Source organism: Gymnoscopelus braueri (assembly GCF_963280865.1).
Source record: "Gymnoscopelus braueri genome assembly, chromosome: 3".
NCBI classification, from domain to species: domain Eukaryota; kingdom Metazoa; phylum Chordata; class Actinopteri; order Myctophiformes; family Myctophidae; genus Gymnoscopelus; species Gymnoscopelus braueri.
The window spans coordinates 24263534-24283070 of NC_137612.1; the positions used below are offsets into that span (position 1 = coordinate 24263534).

Sequence of the window (19537 nt, forward strand, 5' to 3'; positions counted from 1 at the left end):
TCATCCTTTATGTTGGAACTATACCTTTTTCCCATGTATCCATGTGTTAAAGCAGTGGTTCTCAAACCTTTTCATGCCAAGGACCGCCAAATTGATTATCCTGTGGACCCCCATTTCACGTGTGCTTTGAGAACAGCATTGTAGCTGTGTCATTGAGAGCCTTGTTCCCAGTGGTGTGAAGTAACTAAGTACATGTACTCAAGAACTGTACTTAAGTACAATTTTGAGGTACTTTTACTTTACTGGAGTATTTCCAATTTTCAGTACTTTTACTTCTACTCCACTACATCTCAGAGGCAAATATTGTACTTTTTACTCCACTACAATTGTTCGAAAACTTTAGTTAGGGCATGGCCACAGCACACTTTTATTTTACCTATGGGGCGGAATCTGCCAATCGTTTGTCAATGCAAATGCGTGGATTCATGCATTTCATGGTCTTGCAGATTTTTTCCAAGAATCCACGCATTTGCATTGACAAAGCATTGGCAGATTCCGCCCCAGAGGTAAAATAAAAGTGCGGTGGGGCTGTGCCCTTACTAGTTACTTTGTAGATTTTTATTATTATTTCAAAACATACATTCAGCCCTATTTAAACGTTGGCTATTTTCAAAGCATTTTTATACATTTGGAAACTTGTGAAATGGGAAATTCGGCTAAATGAGTACTTTTACTTTCAATACAATAAGTATATTTTAATGCAAATACTTTTGTACTTTTACTCAAGTAAATTTTGAATACCAGACTTTTATTTGCAACAAGACTATTTCTATATTGTGGTACTGGTATTGATACTTTTACTTAAGTACAAAATGTGGGTACTGGGTACTTCTTCCACCACTGCTTGTTCCCAGAGCTTTTAAACTTGAGTGACTGGGGTGTATGCAATGTTTACCATTGGCTCCATTATCAACGTGTCGTTACGGTAGGAAAAAGTATGACGTAGAGACACACCTTCGGTTTTGGAAGGACACCATGGGACCGTGGTGGCGTGAGTGGGAGTGGGACCTCAGCGTCGTCAAGGACAGCTCCCCCCCCCCCTACCCCCAGCAGGGGGACTTCTTTACAGTGACAGACGTTAAGCTGAGACATTCTCTTGATCATTTGATCACATGCGCTCAGACAGACAGTCGGTGTGTTTCGGTGTAAAGACTACAGACACAGATCAGATCACCAGCCGCTATCAACACTGCAGGAATCCTCGTTTTGCCGGCAGAAAAGGTGGGTGAAAACCTAGTTTGCTGCCATGGTAGCGAACATGGGTAGAAGTAGAATGTAGGGCTATTAGAATTTAGAATATATATATAGTCGTGACTAGTCAAAGAGTTCCATGCGTAGGCTATATTAAAAATAACGTTTTATTGTAGCATCACTGCGGTTTTGGCAGCCGCAGCGGGCAGTATAGTCTCTACGCCAAGTCGCCAACGATGTGATGTGGCTGATCATCACTGTCCTGGTGCTGATACACTGTCTGGAGTGATCAGGGACCACCGGGTGGTCGTGACTCGTGTCGTGTGTCTTAACCCATTAAGACCTGAAGCCTTCTAAATCCGTATTAGAACAGCATTCTGAAAAACGTTTCTATATCAGTGGTGCTCAAACTTTTTCATGTCAAGGGGGACCCATATCGGCCATATGTAGCCTATTATAAAAAATAAAAATATTTTGTAGCAAAGATTTGAGTTAAAAAATGTTCGCTTTAAAAGAATATATATTATTCAAAGATTTGCACACATTTTCACGATGTTTAAAAAATAGCAGATCTGCTATTTTTTAATAGCCAAGGTGTAAAAGAATGCTTTTTAAGCTCAAATCAAAAAATTACACGGATGCATTCCGGGTCGTAATGGGTCAAGTTAGGCAGACTGTGTCTGAAATTATAGCTACTTCAATGCCTATATTCATGTGAGTTTTAGTTGAAGATTTAATGACACAATGTCGTCTTATGAATTAATCCCATCCATTTTAAAGATTCAAACGAGGGGTTTATTTGTCGATTGATTGATTGATTGAATACTTTATCAGACAGAAATGTAAACAGCACAGGTACAGTCATACATTTGGGCTAAAAGGATAACTCATACAAGTAGGCTGTATTGCTGTGAAATAACATAACATGCTATCTGCAGACCATGCTGACAATAACAATGTAACAATATTGTACAGGATTACAAGATAATACAGGTTAAGAAAATAAAAGGTACAATCTTTAGCAGCAATGTTGAGATTAATTTAGCAATAGACCTATAATTGCTGAATATACAGTAAATAGGCTATACACAATGCAAGAAATGTATGTTTATTGTGTATTTACTGTCAGCAATATCCTTTAGTTTGAATGTTTTACCCAGTTTTTAACCTTTTTGTGATTTATTTTGTTTAACTATGTAGCTCTCTGAGATTTCCTCTGAATGAAATGTGCAATACAAATAAAATACATTAATATCATCATCATCATCGTTGTTATTATGGTAAACAATAAAGTCCCTCTGTTTCAGAATGGGCAATGGGCTGCTGAGAAGGACATTTTGAATATTGCCGTTATATCCTCCATCACCATGACAAGCATCCAAGACGTGGGCTCTGCAAACTTGGCCGAAGCCAAGAAAACAGAGCCTAGAATGAATGAGAAGAAATGCTGTAAGTAAACCTGAACCTGCATGCTGGTCAACCCAAATGAGTTGTTCAGTTGTTCTACCTGAATGCTAAAAATGTTTTTGAAAAAGCATTTTTTAAATGTACGTTCACAGAAGTTATTACTGAATAGTTGTTCAGTAACACAAAACACGTAATAGCAGACTAGTTTTAACGGAAAGCAAGTAAATTCAATCCACAAACAAACTGACAGAATGAATGTCACATTTTGTCTATGACCTGTCGGTGAAAACAAATGATCTGATACTGCAACTTTTTTGTGTGTGGCAATTATGAGGAGATCTTGTTGATCATGAAATTACAAAGTAAGCTTCTATCATAAACATACACTTTTTGGGACAGTTGCAATTTTTTCTACTCCATGTTATAATTACATCTGGAGAGATAGTTATATTTAGTCTGGCTGGCCTAATTGTAATCTGGTCTCCGTCCTTCAAAAAATATGCACACATGATTGACATGAATCTTCTCACAGCACATCAATAGTAGGCCTACAATTGCCTCCAAAATCCATGGGTTGGGACATTGAACAGACTAGCTTTCATTCTTTCAAGTGTGATATAATTATTTTTAACTTTGATTAAAATTCAGAATTTGCCCCATTTTGGCCACTACGGCGCCCACCCAGGGCTCTACTGCAAATGCGTGGATAAAGGAAACCTACACAGCATAAAGAGCCCCTGTGCAAGTGTCACACGCACATGTGTCTTTGTGTCACTTTCTGAAACACGCGCACATCTCTTCACATTTGTGCATGACTCATGGGCACAGAAGTACAGCCCGTACTTCCGTGTCCACAAGTACAGGCTGTAACCACTTTAGCCCTAATTTATACCTAGGCTGTTTGAAACCACCTGTACTGTACAGGTGGTAGTTCAAAGGAGGTGGTTTCTATAGGTGGCCTTTATACATGTTATAAATAACATTTGTAAATAAGCTTATAAATATGGTATTAAATCATGTTATATAACGTTATAATATAAGTGTTGAGGAAACCTGCTCTAATTAGGAGCAGGTTAGGACTTGGGATGGTGTGAGGCTGATGTCTACTGTACACATGAATGAGTTTATTGACAAACCATGCTCATCATAACCATCTACACAGTTTGATACCAGGAGGCAGACTTGCAGCTGCACATTTCTCTGCTTCCAACAGAACAGCCATCCACCCAACACCCCATAGAGACACTCAGAGGGCTGGCGGTGTCAGGGGGTACACCAGCACCTCTGGCCGGGGGTTTGGGGCATTTAGGGTATATGAAGGGACCAAACGCCTGAAGGGCACTTCTTTCTAGTTTTAATTAACATTTAAGAGAGTAGTTGATATGCAGTACAGGTTTCAGTCTCTACTGACATTCTGAAGGACACGATGAATGATGATCCATGATCTAATCTCCCTCATTTTACTTATCTGTGCGCAATTCCCTGTTTAATTTCCTGTCTGTTATGAAATGCAGTCCGTAATATATTTCACAATGCAGGTGATAAACAACAGGGAATTCACACAATTATTGCACATAATGATAACATAAGTGGCACTATTTATTTATTTATGACTGATGTGTTTCATCTGTTTAGCCTGGGCCTCCTATATGACCAACTCTCCAACGGTGATCGTGATGATCGGTCTGCCTGCGAGGGGAAAGACTTACATGTCCAAGAAATTGACACGATACCTCAACTGGATAGGAGTCCCTACCAAAGGTAACGTGGTAGTGTGATGGAAGCCGCCTTCTCAATCAACTGAAATAATAGACGTTATTCTTAAATGTATCCATGTTGTTTTTAAATGAGGACCATATTCAACCATGGTTTATGCCTCTGGGTTGGTCCAACCTGGTTTCAATATACCGTAGGTGGGTTTTAGTTTTCAGTATTAGAAAATGGTATTTTATGACTTTCAAAGATGTTGCTATGGTTGTCTGAATTTCATAGAAATTATATTTTCCAACATTTTGTGGCATTGCCAGTTGCCACCCATCAGTCAATGCAAACAGGTCACATCAAGCACTACAGCTACTGTATAACTATAAAGATATAGTTTCCAAAATTCAAAAACTCAAGTGGATGACAGAATCCACACCACAACTATAACGATGACATTGGTAAACTATATAGATTAGTTGTAGTTAATGCTTGGCGTGGACAGCCCTTAATTCTCTGAAATTCTATTTTGGCATACAGTAGGACTGGGTTATACATACTGTCTGTAAAGCAAGTCCATCATAGTTATCACAAATTGTTTCCAAATTTAGGATGATTTGAATCTTGAGTGGTAAACTCAGAGAGAGAACATTATCAGTCAACCCCAGACCAGCATTCAGATCTTGGTTTTCGCTGCATAATTGACAGTAACAACATTGGTCGTCAAAACACATCAAGGGCAAACTGTTGACTCCATTATTATGTGTGCCATTTGCAGTGTTTAACCTGGGTGTGTACCGGAGAGAGGCCGTCAGGTCTTACAAGTCCTATGATTTCTTCCGCCACGACAATGAGGAGGCCATGAAAATAAGGAAGTAAGTTCCACACTTTTAGAAGAGCGAATGTGGTGAACAGATTGTTTTCACACATTCATTCTTTGTAATTTACATCCACCATTATTAGAAGCGACAGTGTAATAAACGGTGTTGTGTGAGGGAGTATCATATTTCCTCTGCTCACCGTGAGTCACTCTGGTTCATTCTGCAGTCTCCACTGCTGCTTTAGTGACTAAGCTATTTTTGGGCCAGCAATCAATATTCCGGGCCAGGTTCACACTAGCGTTATCTCCGACTGCCATTGTCTGTGTAAAACTAGGAGTAATGCACACAATACTGTTTTAGTCTATGTTTGTACAGTAGTATGCATATTTACTTATTATAAAGCACCTTGTAACTCGTGTTTGGAAAAGCTATATAAGTGCTAATAACTGATTTTACTTAAGACACACTCACCACTCACATGAGGTGCTCCAGTACAAGCAATGCTAAGCACTGACCTACATATTACACAAGCTGCTGCTGTCAATCTGAGGCACCTACAAGCTTTGTAGAATGTTGAATGGATTTTAGACCCAGGTTGAACAGGAGTTGAAATAACTGGTATCTTAATATGTGGTTACTTAAAACTTTCTGGCTTTTATGGTATTGGTAAACCCCCAGCCATCCAACACCTAATCAAGTTATAACAATAACAAGTACTGGCAAATACAATTATAGCACATGATCTTATTGATCTGTCCAATCCTGCATAAAAGAGGAACTGCCATATTTATTATTGGATTGCTGACCTATTGGAGAAGACCAACAGCTTACCATAGCAGGCAGCAATAAAATATACAATTTCAGATCAAGTTCCATAAAATACAATAGTTTGTCTAATTTCTCACTCATTTGTTTCATAGAATTCCGTTCAACATAATTTCCACATAACAAGCAATGAATTTTAATGAGCATTTCAACAAGGGAGAAGGGACTATAATTGCTTGAGTTAAACCTTTATGTGTATAGAGACAGTAAAGGGACCATTTGAATAGAATAGATTCCATTATTTCTCTCTTTTTGCCATAGACAATGTGCTCTGGTTGCTCTTCAAGATGTCAAGGTGTATCTGAAAGTAGAAGGACAAATTGCTGTGAGTCCCTTTTGTCTGCTTTTCTCTGTTTTAATTTGTCTGGATAAATGTAATCTCACCTTTGATGCTGGCATACCTCAGGGCGGTGTTAAGATGTCCTTAATCCTCATCTGTCCTAAAATACTTTTTGCTACATGTCTTAACCTTTTGCTTCCTTTCACCAGGTGTTTGATGCAACTAACACAACAAGAGAGAGACGTGACCTCATTTTGGATTTTGTAAAAGAGAATGAATTCAAGGTAAATGCGAAACAGATTTATTTTCCAATCATGTATCGCTGCTTATCTTTTTTTACACCTTGGCTCTGTAGGAGTCTTGTGAGTCTGTGAGCCCAGGTCTAATCTCAAAACATTGGATCAATTAGTGCAAACTTTCTTGTGCACCCTCTCTGCCAGTAGGCCAAGGAAGTAACTCCACACCTTTTCATGTATTGTATTTAAAATAATTATCAACTGTATATAATTGAATTAAATGGTGCTCAATCAGGCTAAAAACCTTGCCCAAATTCCAGAGTCATTGTACATACATCATAGATGACTGACATTACAGGCCGGCCACATACACCGTTATTGGAACCCCTCTTGTTATGTGTTGATGGGTCTGGAGAAACCAAATAAAAGACTAAGTAAAACAAAACTCAAGCCAGACTAAATAGTTTTCACCTCTTAACTACATGTTTTTAACAAGCTATGAACCTACATGTGTTGTGTACATGCCAAAGTACTCCTAACTGCTTACTCAGAGTATAACAAAATAACAGACAAACCAGACTGAGTTTTGAAACTGAACAAGAAATGCCAAATATAACAAGACGTAACGGTCACAAACAGAAAGTCAGATAGGTGGATAACAGGTGCAGTTTATATACTGGAGTGGGAGCCAGGTGATTGGTGCACTGGAAAGGGAGGAGCTGATAGTCTAATAAAGATTGACGGAAGGAAAGACCAATCACAGCAAGGTGTGGTAGAAGATAAAGGAGTCAATCATAAGAAACCAAAAAACACAAGAGGAGGGGAGACAAAGCTAACATCCTTGAATACAAATAGACATTAATGTTTCCTTTAACATCAACCCATTCATTCAGCTGACATTCACAGGCAGTTGAGTCATACATTGTCCATGTGACCTCCCCTCTTTCCAACAGGTGTTCTTTGTGGAGTCTGTGTGTGACGACCCAGAGGTCATTGCGGCTAATATCATGGTATGTTCTGTCAATTTCTGTAATTTAGTGCTTGACTAACACGTAGACCGAGTCTAGCCCATAATCTATTATTACTCATAGTGTGTCCTTGTTTTGTCAGAAATCTTATACTGCTGCACATTGTTGGAATGTGTTGAATACCTTTACAGGAAGTAAAAGTATCAAGTCCAGACTACCCAGAAAGACACAGAGAGAGAGTGATGGAGGACTTTCTCAAACGAATAGAGTGCTACAAGGTTAATTACCAACCATTAGACCCTGATGAGTATGACAAGTAAGGATGTATGAATCTTCATGGGTGTTGTGGTAACATTATCTCACTAAATTAAAGAGTCCAACTTCCCATTAAAAATGTGTAAATTGTGGCTGTAGCTGATACTGCAATTTTATTTACCCTCTTAGCAATTGGACAGGTGACCGACGATCATTTGGCATTTACCAGCAACTATGGCCAATTGACCAAAAAGTTTGTAATTTTGCTGAATTACTCCCTGCAGTTCTGAAAAAAGACAGTAGGTGGCGGTAGAAAACAACCATTCTGTTCCTTCCACAGGGAACTATCTTTCATCAAGGTGATGAATGTGGGTAGGCGTTTTATGGTCAACCGGGTGCAGGACTACATACAGAGTAAGATAGTCTACTACCTCATGAAAATCCACGTGCACTCTCACTCTATCTACCTGTGTCGGCATGGGGAGAGCAACCACAACGTTGAGGGCCGCATCGGGGGAGACTCTGAACTTTCACCCGGTGGGAAGCAGGTGCGGATTCTCTCAGGTCAACCTCATTCTCCATTCTGCAACTATCGAATATTTTCTTAGTGATTACCTTTTGATTAATCAAATAATCGACAAGCATCGTTAAAAAATATTTTAAAATAATTTTATATATCAACAAATAGATAAATCACTTGAGCCCTATTTTATACTTTGTGTAGTGAGAATATCAGATGTACAAGCTCACACGTGTCGCATCGCAACACGTTGTGAGCTTGCAGATCTGATATTTTCTCAATTTTTGAAAGTGTTTGATATTTAAGAAAATGTTCACCTATAATGACGGTGAACATTGTCAAATAACACTATACAATTGTAACACTATACAATAACACTCTGGGTTTTACTGTGTGGGCTACCATACGATTTCTAATAATGCCACGTTTTCTCTGTCTTTTTCATCCCCAGTTTTCCCAGGCACTGCGTGAGTTCATTGAGGAACACCAGCTGTCAGACTTGAAGGTGTGGACCAGCCAACTGAGGAGAACCATCCAGACAGCTGAGGAGCTGGGTGTTCCCTACGAACAATGGAAGATACTCAACGAAATTGATGCTGTCAGTAACCTGATTTCTGTTCACTGCTAACAGGGGTGGGATAGAAAAAAAGTGACAAATATAGGTGGATAAAGTCAAAATGAGACAATGGACACTTAAAATTAAAAAGTGGAAACTACCAAATCGTATGATTCTTTGTTTCTGCATTGACGTGGTTTCCAGTTAATGTTTGCATGTGACATCAGACACCTTTAGCATTATCTGTTAACATGATCTCACTCTCTTGTCATGCTCCAGGGCGTGTGCGAGGAGATGTCCTATGAGATGATTGAAAGCTCATTCCCAGAAGAGTTCGCTTTGAGGGACCAGGACAAATACCACTATCGCTATCCAGGAGGAGAGGTAACCTGGCCTTAACTGTACTTGCACCTGTTCTGGTCAAAATACCTTTATTTCATTCCACTTGTGTCAGACACCAGCCAAGATAAACATTATAAAATGTTGATAAGCCTATTTAAATAAAGGCGGGGGGAAAAAAGTTAAATGTGTCTCCTCTGGCTCTCACTGTAGTCCTATCAGGATCTTGTTCAGAGGTTGGAACCAGTTATCATGGAGCTGGAGCGCCAGGGCAACGTGCTGGTCATCTGTCACCAGGCAGTGATGCGCTGTCTGCTGGCTTACTTCCTAGACAAGAGTGCAGGTCAGGAAGAAATGTGTCACCCTGAAAAAATAACTGATCCTTCAACCGAACAAGACAGGTTCTAATAATGGTGGAACTTGGACGTCATGTTGACACTTCACGTCATAATGACTTCCAAGTTATTTGCCTTTCCATTGACTTCAAGTGAACAATTTCTTTTTTTTTATTTTATATTTCAAAAGTTGTTTCCTTGGAGAGAGACACACACACACACACACACACACACACACACACACACACACACACACACACACACACACACACACACACACACACACACACACACACACACACACACACACACACACACACACACACACACACACACCACCCAGACTAATTCTAGACAGCTGCCTTCGTCATAGGAGCCACGCCATAAAAAGATAATGCAATGATGTCATGACAGATTATAAATCAGGTTTAAACTTTAAGCAGTAGATACGCACGCATACAGGGTCTGTAGAGAATGCCTTTACACATGCTTCTGAGTAATGTGTGTGCATACAGATACTGGATATGCACACACACATACACATGGTGATAAATAAATGCAATTATTTCCCACAGATGATCTACCGTACATGAAATGTCCACTTCATACAGTGCTCAAGCTCACACCTGTTGCCTATGGTACTGTAGATCTTTCCTTTTTTAGAACATTTTATTGAAGAAGTACAGTTCAAACATATTTTATGTCTTGAGCTGTTCCAGAAATGTCAAAGTGCTGTCACGTGTGGACATGCTTGACATGGATGTATTCTTATTTCTTTTTCTCCAGGTTGTAATGTGGACATGTTTTATCTTGACGTGGAAGCAGTGAATACACATCGAGACAGGCCTCTTGTAAGTCTAGACCAGGCTAAGAAATGAATGCTGCATCAATGTGCATTTGCCATATCTGAATTGCAGCCTAAAACATATTGAGTCATTGTGTTTATCTACTATTTGATAACATATTCAATGTAAAACTCATTCGAACATTGACAAGTTCTGCCTTGTGATGTCAGCTAATCCCAATGTAGGTGCAATGCAATCACACTTGACAGCCCAAAGATGATAATTGCTTTGCTTCTTTGACTCGTTCCCTAAACATCCCTGCTCTGTTCTGCTCACACTAAGGAACCTGAGTGTGTTCCTGTGTTCTTTGACCTCCCTAATTAATCAAAGTGGCTCGAGCTATGCCTGATTAAGTGAGTAGCTATAACATGATAGTCCTTATTGTAGGCTGTGGCTGATTATACATCTCTGCTTGCTTGAACTGAAATCATTACCATCCCTCTGCTCCGGTCTCCTTCCGTCACTGGGTTTTTGGTGCTCATAGGTTATTTGTATACTTATTACATGAACCCCTAGCATCCATATTCTGGCCATGCCATAGTAGGCACACTTTCTGCGAAAATACCAATCTACAAGCTGGCAGCTCGTATTGTGAGCTTGTAGATCGGGTATTTTTGGCGAAGAGATTTGGTGTAGGAAGGGGCTAAGTACAGACCAACGACAGTCAACGAAGTATATATGGATTAAATGGTTAAGGAAAGACAACTCAGTTTGATCCGCTGCTTTGCTCTTGAAATCTAGCGTAAATCTAGTCAAAATATTACCTCCCATTCTGTGGAAAGGCTTGTTGACTTGATCAGATCAGATCAGATCAGATGCTGTGTCTTCTCGTGTAGTCAGGTTTATATAATCACATAAACTACCACTATTTGTCTGGTAGTGAAATTACATTTATGTCTCTTAACAATAATATTGTTATGTTCCCTGTAGTTTTTGTTTGTGTTTGTCTGTGTCTGGTGGAGGTTGCCCCAGGGAGCTGCTGCTGTTGTGTGTTCCCAGCTACAGTATATATTTTTTCTTTAATGTTTTGCGGTGTTTCCCCTTCATCTCCTACCAGGGTAGAGTCACGAGGGAGACCACTCCCCTTCTGCGACGGAATAGTTACACCCCCTTGTCCAGTCACGAGGTCAAGCGACCCAGACTCTACAGTGCCGGGAACCGGCCCTGGCTGCCCCTCGCCCTCACCCCTGCGGCTCTGATGCCAGAGGGACAGCAAAGTGAAGTTAGTGTCAGAAGCACCCTCTTTAAATCAAAGTCAAGAATTCTAATCAGACCACCAGCCACTTCCCCTCACTCACTCCCCACCACCCCAATCCTCACCTTATCTTTAGCATTACCCACTCTTGGATGGTTCAGTGTCTGTGTTGCAATGTAGGGGTCTACTTCTCTCTATCTGTCTCTCATCTTTTTCTGTGGAGGTGTAATGGTTCTTGTTGAATGCAGCGACCCCCTGCTAAATGTTGTGGCTCTGTCCTCCACCTCAGCTAGCTGTTTGTCTCATGGCATGGCCTCTGCGTCACAGTTGGTTCAGCTTCAATATGCACAGCAGCATGCATACAGCTTTGGTCCTGAGCTAGCATGCTCTGAATAGCATAATAATAATATATAGCCTGATTTAAGCACCGTTCACACTGAGCACTATAACGATAACTTTAACTTATATCGTTCACCATTGTTATTTTTTTATAGTTGGTGTGAACTCTGCCATCCACTTGACTTGGAACAATTTTTAAAACTATATTTGTATAGTTATAGTTATAGTGCTCTGTGTGAATGGCCCTTAAAACTTATAGGCGGGTGCAAATATGGTTTGACCCCCAAAAAATTGGAACAAAAGGTTTCTTAATGGTTTATTGTAGTATCAGGTGTACTTAATAACATATCAAAAGTCTACCAAAATCTGATCATTAGAAATGTCAAATTTCCAAGATGGCCACTACCAGTTCCTTAAAAGACCATTACTCCTTCATTATTTGCCCTACACAAGTAATTATGGTGCCTAACCCCATGTTTTGGTGATCTAGGAATCCAATTAGCATATATACATTATAGTCAAGTGATTATAAGTACAATTAAATATTGAAGCAATTGTTATAAGCATATTTAACAATGTAATTGGACATTTCTCCCTTTTCTACACGCCATAATGCCCAGGATTGGTGAATTCATCACCTACACATGTAATTCACATTCTGTTGAAGCTTTCAAAATTTCTTTGGATACCAATAAGGAATAAATTCATTATTACTGGGTGTTACTGTGACATTTGTAAAAACATGGCTGCCAAGTAATAGACTGGGAATATTACACAAATCTTGGAAGAAATTCGAGAAATGTCTTCACCAATTTGTTTGTAAAGGTGTCTGGTTCCCAAACTGGGGGTCCCCCAAATGATTTTGGGGGGTCCCCAGATGGTAGCTTAATGTGCAACATTGTTTTCTCACTCAACAGTAAACAAACCAACATACAGTATAAGTGTATATACAGGGTATCTGCACATTTCTAAAGTTACAATTGAATTACTCTTAAGACTATATTATCTATATATATTATCTCAAATATTAGGTAAGAAAGAGGCAAACATTGTGAAAATAGCCGATATACAAGCTCACAACGCTACACTCAGTAGGAAAAAAATGGCCACTTGTGGGCCTAGAGAGGGTGTGCAAGTCAGTACAGAGCTATCACAACATGTATAGTGTCTTCTACTGGGTGTCTAGGCAGGGGTGGTGGAGGAGTGTGGCATGGATAAGGTTCAGATTTGCTTGTCACAGACATCTCCTTATTCCTGTGAGTAGTTGTGTGAGGTTTTAGTGCAAAATTTATTTCACATTTCTTTGTTTTGTGATTGGTACTGCTGGCAATAAGCTTGAACCTTGATCTTTTTTTCTGGATAATTGTAACAGCAAGAAGGTACGTATAGGGGACAGCCCATGACGCCCTGGGCCCTAGTCTCCCCATAGAATCCCAATCTAACCGACCTCCACGCCCATAAGGGGCTGTGTCCCTGCTGCTATCCAACAAACAAGCATTGCTTTCAGCATACACCAATTTTTTCTTCTGGAGCTGTTCTGGAGAGGGGAGAGGACGCTCTGAGCCATAATGATAAGTCACTGGGGGCCCCTGGGAATATTAATGGTCAGCCACCACCAACTCTCCTGTGAGCCAGTCTGACATAGACACCCTTGTCTGCCTGACACACAGTCATGCACCACCACGTGGAGGTCTTACAACCACCACTATGGGGGGGGGGGGGGGGGGGGGGTGACCCTCCTCACTACCTATGCCCACTCACGAGCGCCTATCTCGGGCATAGGAGCCAGACCCGCCAGGAGGTCCATTTGGGACCAGCATACATAGGGACACGACTGTCTGCCTGACACAGTCTTGCAACATGTGGATGTCTTACAACCACCACCACTGGCTACCTATGCTAACTCAAGAGTGCCTATCTTGGGAGTGCCTATCTCGGGAGCCAGCGTGGAGGTCCACTTGGGACCAGTGGGACTATCCAGTGAGCCAGGCGACATAGGGACACTCCTCTCAGCCTCACGCATTAGCTAAATTCCAATACCTTAATTTCTGCCTCCTCCTCACTCCGTCCTCCAGCGTGCCGTGGCTTAGAAATCGTTTGCATCCCAAATGCTAATTTGCTTTTGGAGGAGCTGAGAACGAGGAGAGCGCAGGCTCCCTAAGCCACTTGGAGTGAGATCTGGCAAAGAAGTTTATCTTTCATGTATCGTTTGCCGAACTGTCTTCGTTGAAATGGCGTATCATTTCTATTGGAGGTTTTGCACATCGGACATGGGGGAGATCAGAAGCTCAGGGTCTCCTTGGCTCCTAACTTTGCTCTTCTGTGCTCCAAGTGCCCAGGGAGCAATCCAGTAACCCCCATACTCCCCTCTACCCACCTGAGGGGAACCCTAGGCCCACTAAACTCTAGACCAGACCCACCCCGCATACTCCCCTCTGTCTAGGCACCCAGTTCTGACAGCTCTACACTAACCTCCATAACCACCCCATCCCTCTTTGCACACTCACACTGATTGCCTTCCTAATGTGTTAAAAAAGTTCTCTAAACATCTATTCAATGTTTTTCAAAATCATGTGTCTACAAGATGACACTGCGCTTGTCCATGAGAAAAGTTATGAAGTTCCTGTGGGGTGGGTAAGGGGAGGGGTGCAGAGAGATTGGTTCAAAATGCAAGAAATTGTTTTTGGGTGGGGTGTATAGTCAAAGTTTAGTTTGGGCAATATTGAAAACAATACTATATTGCAACTGACAATATTCTCTGCCACCACCTTCAGCAAATTGTGACTATTAGTTGTGTTGTGTTTTGAGGATATCTTAAAGCCTTGTTCCAGTAAAAAATAAATACAAGTTGTTGGACATTTATTATATAATTAGTTAAGTTAACTTGAAACGGGTGACCATTTCAGAGGGTGTTAATAGTCTCAAACAAAATATAGGATTTCACAATTATCTAATTGTATCTCTGCAATTTGGACAAGTCCAATGGATTCCCAGGCCCCCAAAACATAGGGTTAGACACAAAAAGTACTTGTCTAGGATAAATAATGAAGGAATTAAGCTATTTTAACGTTTTTTTTGGCCATCTTGGACGCCATCTTGAAAATAACACCTTAAAAGTGGTCAAACTTTGGTAGACTTTTAGTATGTTATTCAGGACACCACATACTACAAAAAACAGTTGAGAAACCTTTTGTTCCAATTTTTTGGGGGTAAGATGCTCTTTTTTCATATATGCACCCGCCTATTAGTTCCACGACAGTGTTGTGTGCCGAAAAATAGCCGATCTTCAAGCTCACAGTGCATTGTCCCGCGACGTATTGTAAGCTTGTAGATCTAAAATGTTTAAAGTATAAATCAAGCATAAGGAGCATGTCAGCCTACATAGCATAATGGACGACACACTCAGACCTCAGTGACATTTTGTTAGAAGGTCTTGGGGACACATCCCCAAATCCAAGCCAGAATACGTTTCACCAATATAATTACTTTTAATTGCGAACGCAGCGGAAGGAGGCGCGCCGAAGGCGCGCCTCCGCGCAAGTGGAGCTTACTATGAAACCGTGCTCGGCTTGTGAGTGTGTGTGCGTGTGTGCGTGTCTGTGTTCACTGCCTGCCTGCAGCTCCTCTGAGATAAGTAAATGTCCAATTTAGACGTACCATACATCAAATGAAAGGTCTTTGAAAACTGAACACACCTGTCAAGGTTGCGTTTACGCCCGCCCCTTCCCCCGGAAGCCACGCCCCAGAGAAGGCTCCTAAAAACTCCCCATTGAAACCCCATGTTAAATGAAAAGTGCCCGAATCGCTCCGAAACTTTTTCTACCCCCCCTAAGTGGGGGTCTACGAACAAATACTTCGGGCTCGGATTTTGGCTCCGCCCCCCGGAAGTGGGTGAAACAGGCACTTCAAACACTTTGTTGAATTGTTCAAAAACATTCCAAGTTTCTTTTTAGTGAATTTGTATTTTTCTAAGATGCTCCTTTTAACGCAGATTTTTTTTGTATTTTTTTTAAATTTTTTTATTGGTTACTTTTTTAAAAAAAAATTGCGTTCGCTTCCCGCGTTCGCGCGTCTTACTTGTTAATAAAAATGTAATGTATGGAAACTTTTTAGCAGACCATGGCGCATCGTTTATTGTTTTAACATACAGTATGTACTAAACAGGGTAATTCAGCTCAGGCAGATAAGTGTTAAAGTTTTGAAAAGCCATACTTTGTAAGTGTTGTGTGCTTGTGTGTATTTGTCAGCCTTGCTGTGTAAGTACAGTGCTTCAGTCCTTCTCCACATTTCTATCTATTTCTGTCCTTCTCCCACCCTCCTTCCGTCTGTGTTCTCAGCCTCGGATAGGAAGCAGTTGTCTGTGAGTATTTTGGAGACTTTCCTGCCCCAAAACTATCCATATCTTCTTTCTCCCGTGTTTTGTACCTCTATGTTTAACCAAAACTTTTGGTTTTTGAAACGGGAGTGAAATTGTCTGCCTTGTTTTATCACAATTATCTGCAGTCATTCCTTCATAACATATAGATCAATGGTTCTCAAACTTTTTCATGCCCAAATTGATATATATTTGGCTGCGGACCACCATCTGAAAATGTTTCGTGCCAGGGACCCCCAGAAGAGAAGACCTGTGTTAAAAAAATGCTAAATTCTTCAAACACTTTCAAGATTTTTAGAAAATGTTCTAAAATATCAGATGTACAAGCTCGTATGTACGAGCTTGTACATCTACTATTTTTGAATAGCCAACGTATAACATATGGATAAAGGGGTTAAAATGTTTTGACTCATTTAGCTGGGGACCCCGTGGAACCCCCTCAAAGGACCCCTGGGGGTAACCGGACCCCACTTTGAGAACCAATGACATAGATAATACTGTAGATTGGTTCTGATTAATTGATGAATCGGTGATATAAACCTCGACTCATATGTGTAATGTGCTGTATATTTACAAGACACTAACATTCGTTAAAATTGAGGAAATAATGAGACATTTGTCAGTAAACAAAACAAACTGTAGTCTGGATTGATTGAACATTGATTATTTATTATTTCAGGACATGAAATAGGGCTTGATGGACTGCAGTGCAGATAAAAATATAATAACATTTTGGTTCTTTGGTTAAGTACAGATTGAACCAATCTGTGTATTGACATATTGACCTCATTTTTCATACAGAGAAGTAACACTGCAGGGGTTGCTGCAGAGTTATTTTCTGGTTTCTGCAAAACTAGGGACTTAAGCATCAACTACATTTGTCTATTTCTTTTGAAGGAACCCCTGTGTGAAGCAATCGACTATGACAGCCCTGAAGAAACTAGTGACAGTGTCTGTTACTGAGTGACTTAGAAGAGAAGCCTGTGTCTTTCTTCTCTTCTCTCCTCTCTTCTTGTGGCATTTGGAAAAGCTATGGGGATTCATTTATAAATCCTTCAATTTCAAAAGGTAATATTTATTTGTGTGCGTAATTTCTATCAACGTATCCACTATCCAGTGTTATAATGCTATATTATGTCAGCTTTCTCTTTATAATGATTATTATTTTGTATCATATTCCTTAACATGATTGTACAATAGAAGAACATTATATGCATTTTCATAAATGAGGCTGTGTGAGTACAGGGTCGTCTCAAGTTATATGTCTGGGCCTTCATGTTCCTCTTAACTCTGCATGCTGAGGCACCAGAAAAGAAGAAGCTTATGACTCTTATCAACTCTCACTCGCACGTTTGCCAATAGAAATAAATCAATCAGTGGAACATACGTACATCCACAGATCGGATTGGTAACTAAAGCAACTTGTAAATGCTGCATTGCCTTATACTGTGATGTTTGTTTGTACTTTTACTACTGTGTAAAATCCTCAGTGTTCATTTATCTCTGAGAGTGTACAAATAGAACCAAATAGAACCGTAAAAGTCAATTTGTTTACATGTAGTGGATAAATTAACACTGAGGATTTTGCTGTGTACCTTTAAGCTGGCTCCAGACCAATCCAAATCGGCCCGACTTTGGGCCGATTTGGCTTCGGGAAGCGTCGGCCAGTCGGTTAGGGGTCCGTCGGCCAGTCGGTTAGGGGTCCGTCGGGACCTTTTCGGCCGACCCAGAGCCGACCGAACATGTTCAGCTTTTTAGCCGACTGGCAGAGCAGTGGCAGTGACAACAAAGGGCTGTCGGTGTTGCCAGATTATGTGAGAGAAACAAGCGACCATGTCTATGAAAACCTACATTCACTGTTTCTCTTGTTGCTCCCAGAGAGAGAGAGAGAGATTGATTGATTTGACCTAGTTTTGCGCAGTTTTGGTGCGCAACACAACCCTCGTTTAAGTGAATTGCTTTCACCTGCTGCTGCTGTGTGGAGCGCAGTGGTGGAAAAAGTACTCAAATGTTTTACTTAAGTAAAAGTATCAATACTGCAATGTAGAAGTACTCCGTTACAAGTAAAAGTCCCGAATTAAAAATGTACTTGAGTGAAAGTACAAAAGTATTGGTATCAAAATGTACTTAAAGTACCAAAAGTAAAAGTACTCAAATGTTTGAAAATAGCATATCTACAAGCTCACAACGCGTCGCTTCGCGACGCGTTGTGAGCTTGTAGATCGGCTATTTTCAAATAGCCTAGGTATAAAATAGAGCTAAAGTGGTTACTGTATGTTTTATAATGTAATAATTTATATCTGCAAAGTAACTAATAACTAAAGTTTTCAAATAATTGTAGTGGAGTAAAAGTAGAATATTTTCCTCAGAGATGTATGGAGTAGAAGTAAAAGTACTGAAAATTAGAAATACTCCAGTAAAGTAAAAAATCCTCAAAAGTGTACTTAAGTACAGTACTTGAGTAAATGTACTTAGTTACTTTACACCACTGGCGGAGTGTGCGCTACAGGGCATATCTCCAAGCCAGGGTGACCTACCCAGGCTCATGAAATTCATATGCAGGCATAGTAGCCAATTAGAATGAAATCCGCAAAAACGGACTCATATACTGATACAGAACCATATATTGGCTATTATATTATGGCTGTCGGGTGGAAATCTTGTATGTTCCTTTTTTATTATTATTTAAAAACAATTTAAAATCGTGAAAATAGCCAATCTACAAGCTGTAATTATTAATAATTAAGAAATACTATATTTTAAAGAGTGAAAAATCAACTAAAGTCATTATTAGTGCAAGTTCATTCACATTTCATTTGAATGAAAATAACTTGTGGGTAAAATACATTCTGTGAATCTAATGTGATTAATGTGACCCCTACTTCAGTCAGTGAAGTCCAGGGCTGAATGTGACATATTGAGACCTATATAACTAAATATTGGTCATTTGCCAACACATTATTTTGTGAAATAAATGGGTAATATTTCACAGATAGTTATACTATTCTTATAATATATTAAAATACAATCATCCTTAACCTTCAAGTTAAATGCATTATTTCCGTGGACTTAAAAATCATTTTTGGACTTAAAAATCGTTATTATTTTTTGGATGGCCTTCCTGCCCTGGCAGGAAGGCCGGGCAGGGCCTTTGTGCCCTCCAAAAAATTACAACACCAAAGGCCAAGTGGCCTTGCCCCTAAAATGACGAAATTCCAGGCTTGAATGCAATAGATGTACTCTGAGTCTGTTACAAGTAAAAGTCCGGAATTCAACATTTACTTGAGTAAAAGTACTAAAGTATTGGTATAAAAATGTACTTAAAGTACCAAAAGTAAAAGTACAAAAA

At 40.0% G+C, this 19537-nt stretch overlaps 1 protein-coding gene across 3 annotated transcripts; it reads left to right on the plus strand.

Moving 5' to 3' along the window:
* Positions 1 to 955: 955 nt before the first annotated feature.
* Positions 956 to 18265, plus strand: pfkfb2b (6-phosphofructo-2-kinase/fructose-2,6-biphosphatase 2b). 3 transcript variants are annotated; one of them, XM_080423726.1, is made up of 17 exons: positions 956 to 1221; positions 2499 to 2640; positions 4234 to 4359; positions 5078 to 5174; positions 6207 to 6270; positions 6435 to 6509; positions 7415 to 7471; positions 7621 to 7745; positions 8025 to 8232; positions 8656 to 8802; positions 9040 to 9144; positions 9313 to 9442; positions 10010 to 10072; positions 10221 to 10285; positions 11337 to 11501; positions 16151 to 16173; positions 17086 to 18265. In XM_080423726.1, exons 2-17 carry the CDS (start codon positions 2559 to 2561, stop codon positions 17153 to 17155), a joined length of 1602 nt encoding a protein of 533 aa, XP_080279852.1. In that variant the 5' UTR covers positions 956 to 1221; positions 2499 to 2558; the 3' UTR covers positions 17156 to 18265. The 3 variants fall into 3 exon arrangements, with proteins under 3 accessions (XP_080279852.1, XP_080279850.1, XP_080279851.1); XM_080423724.1 differs by lacking the exon at positions 16151 to 16173; XM_080423725.1 differs by lacking the exons at positions 16151 to 16173; positions 17086 to 18265 and having other exon boundaries at positions 11342 to 11500.
* Positions 18266 to 19537: the final 1272 nt, after the last annotated feature.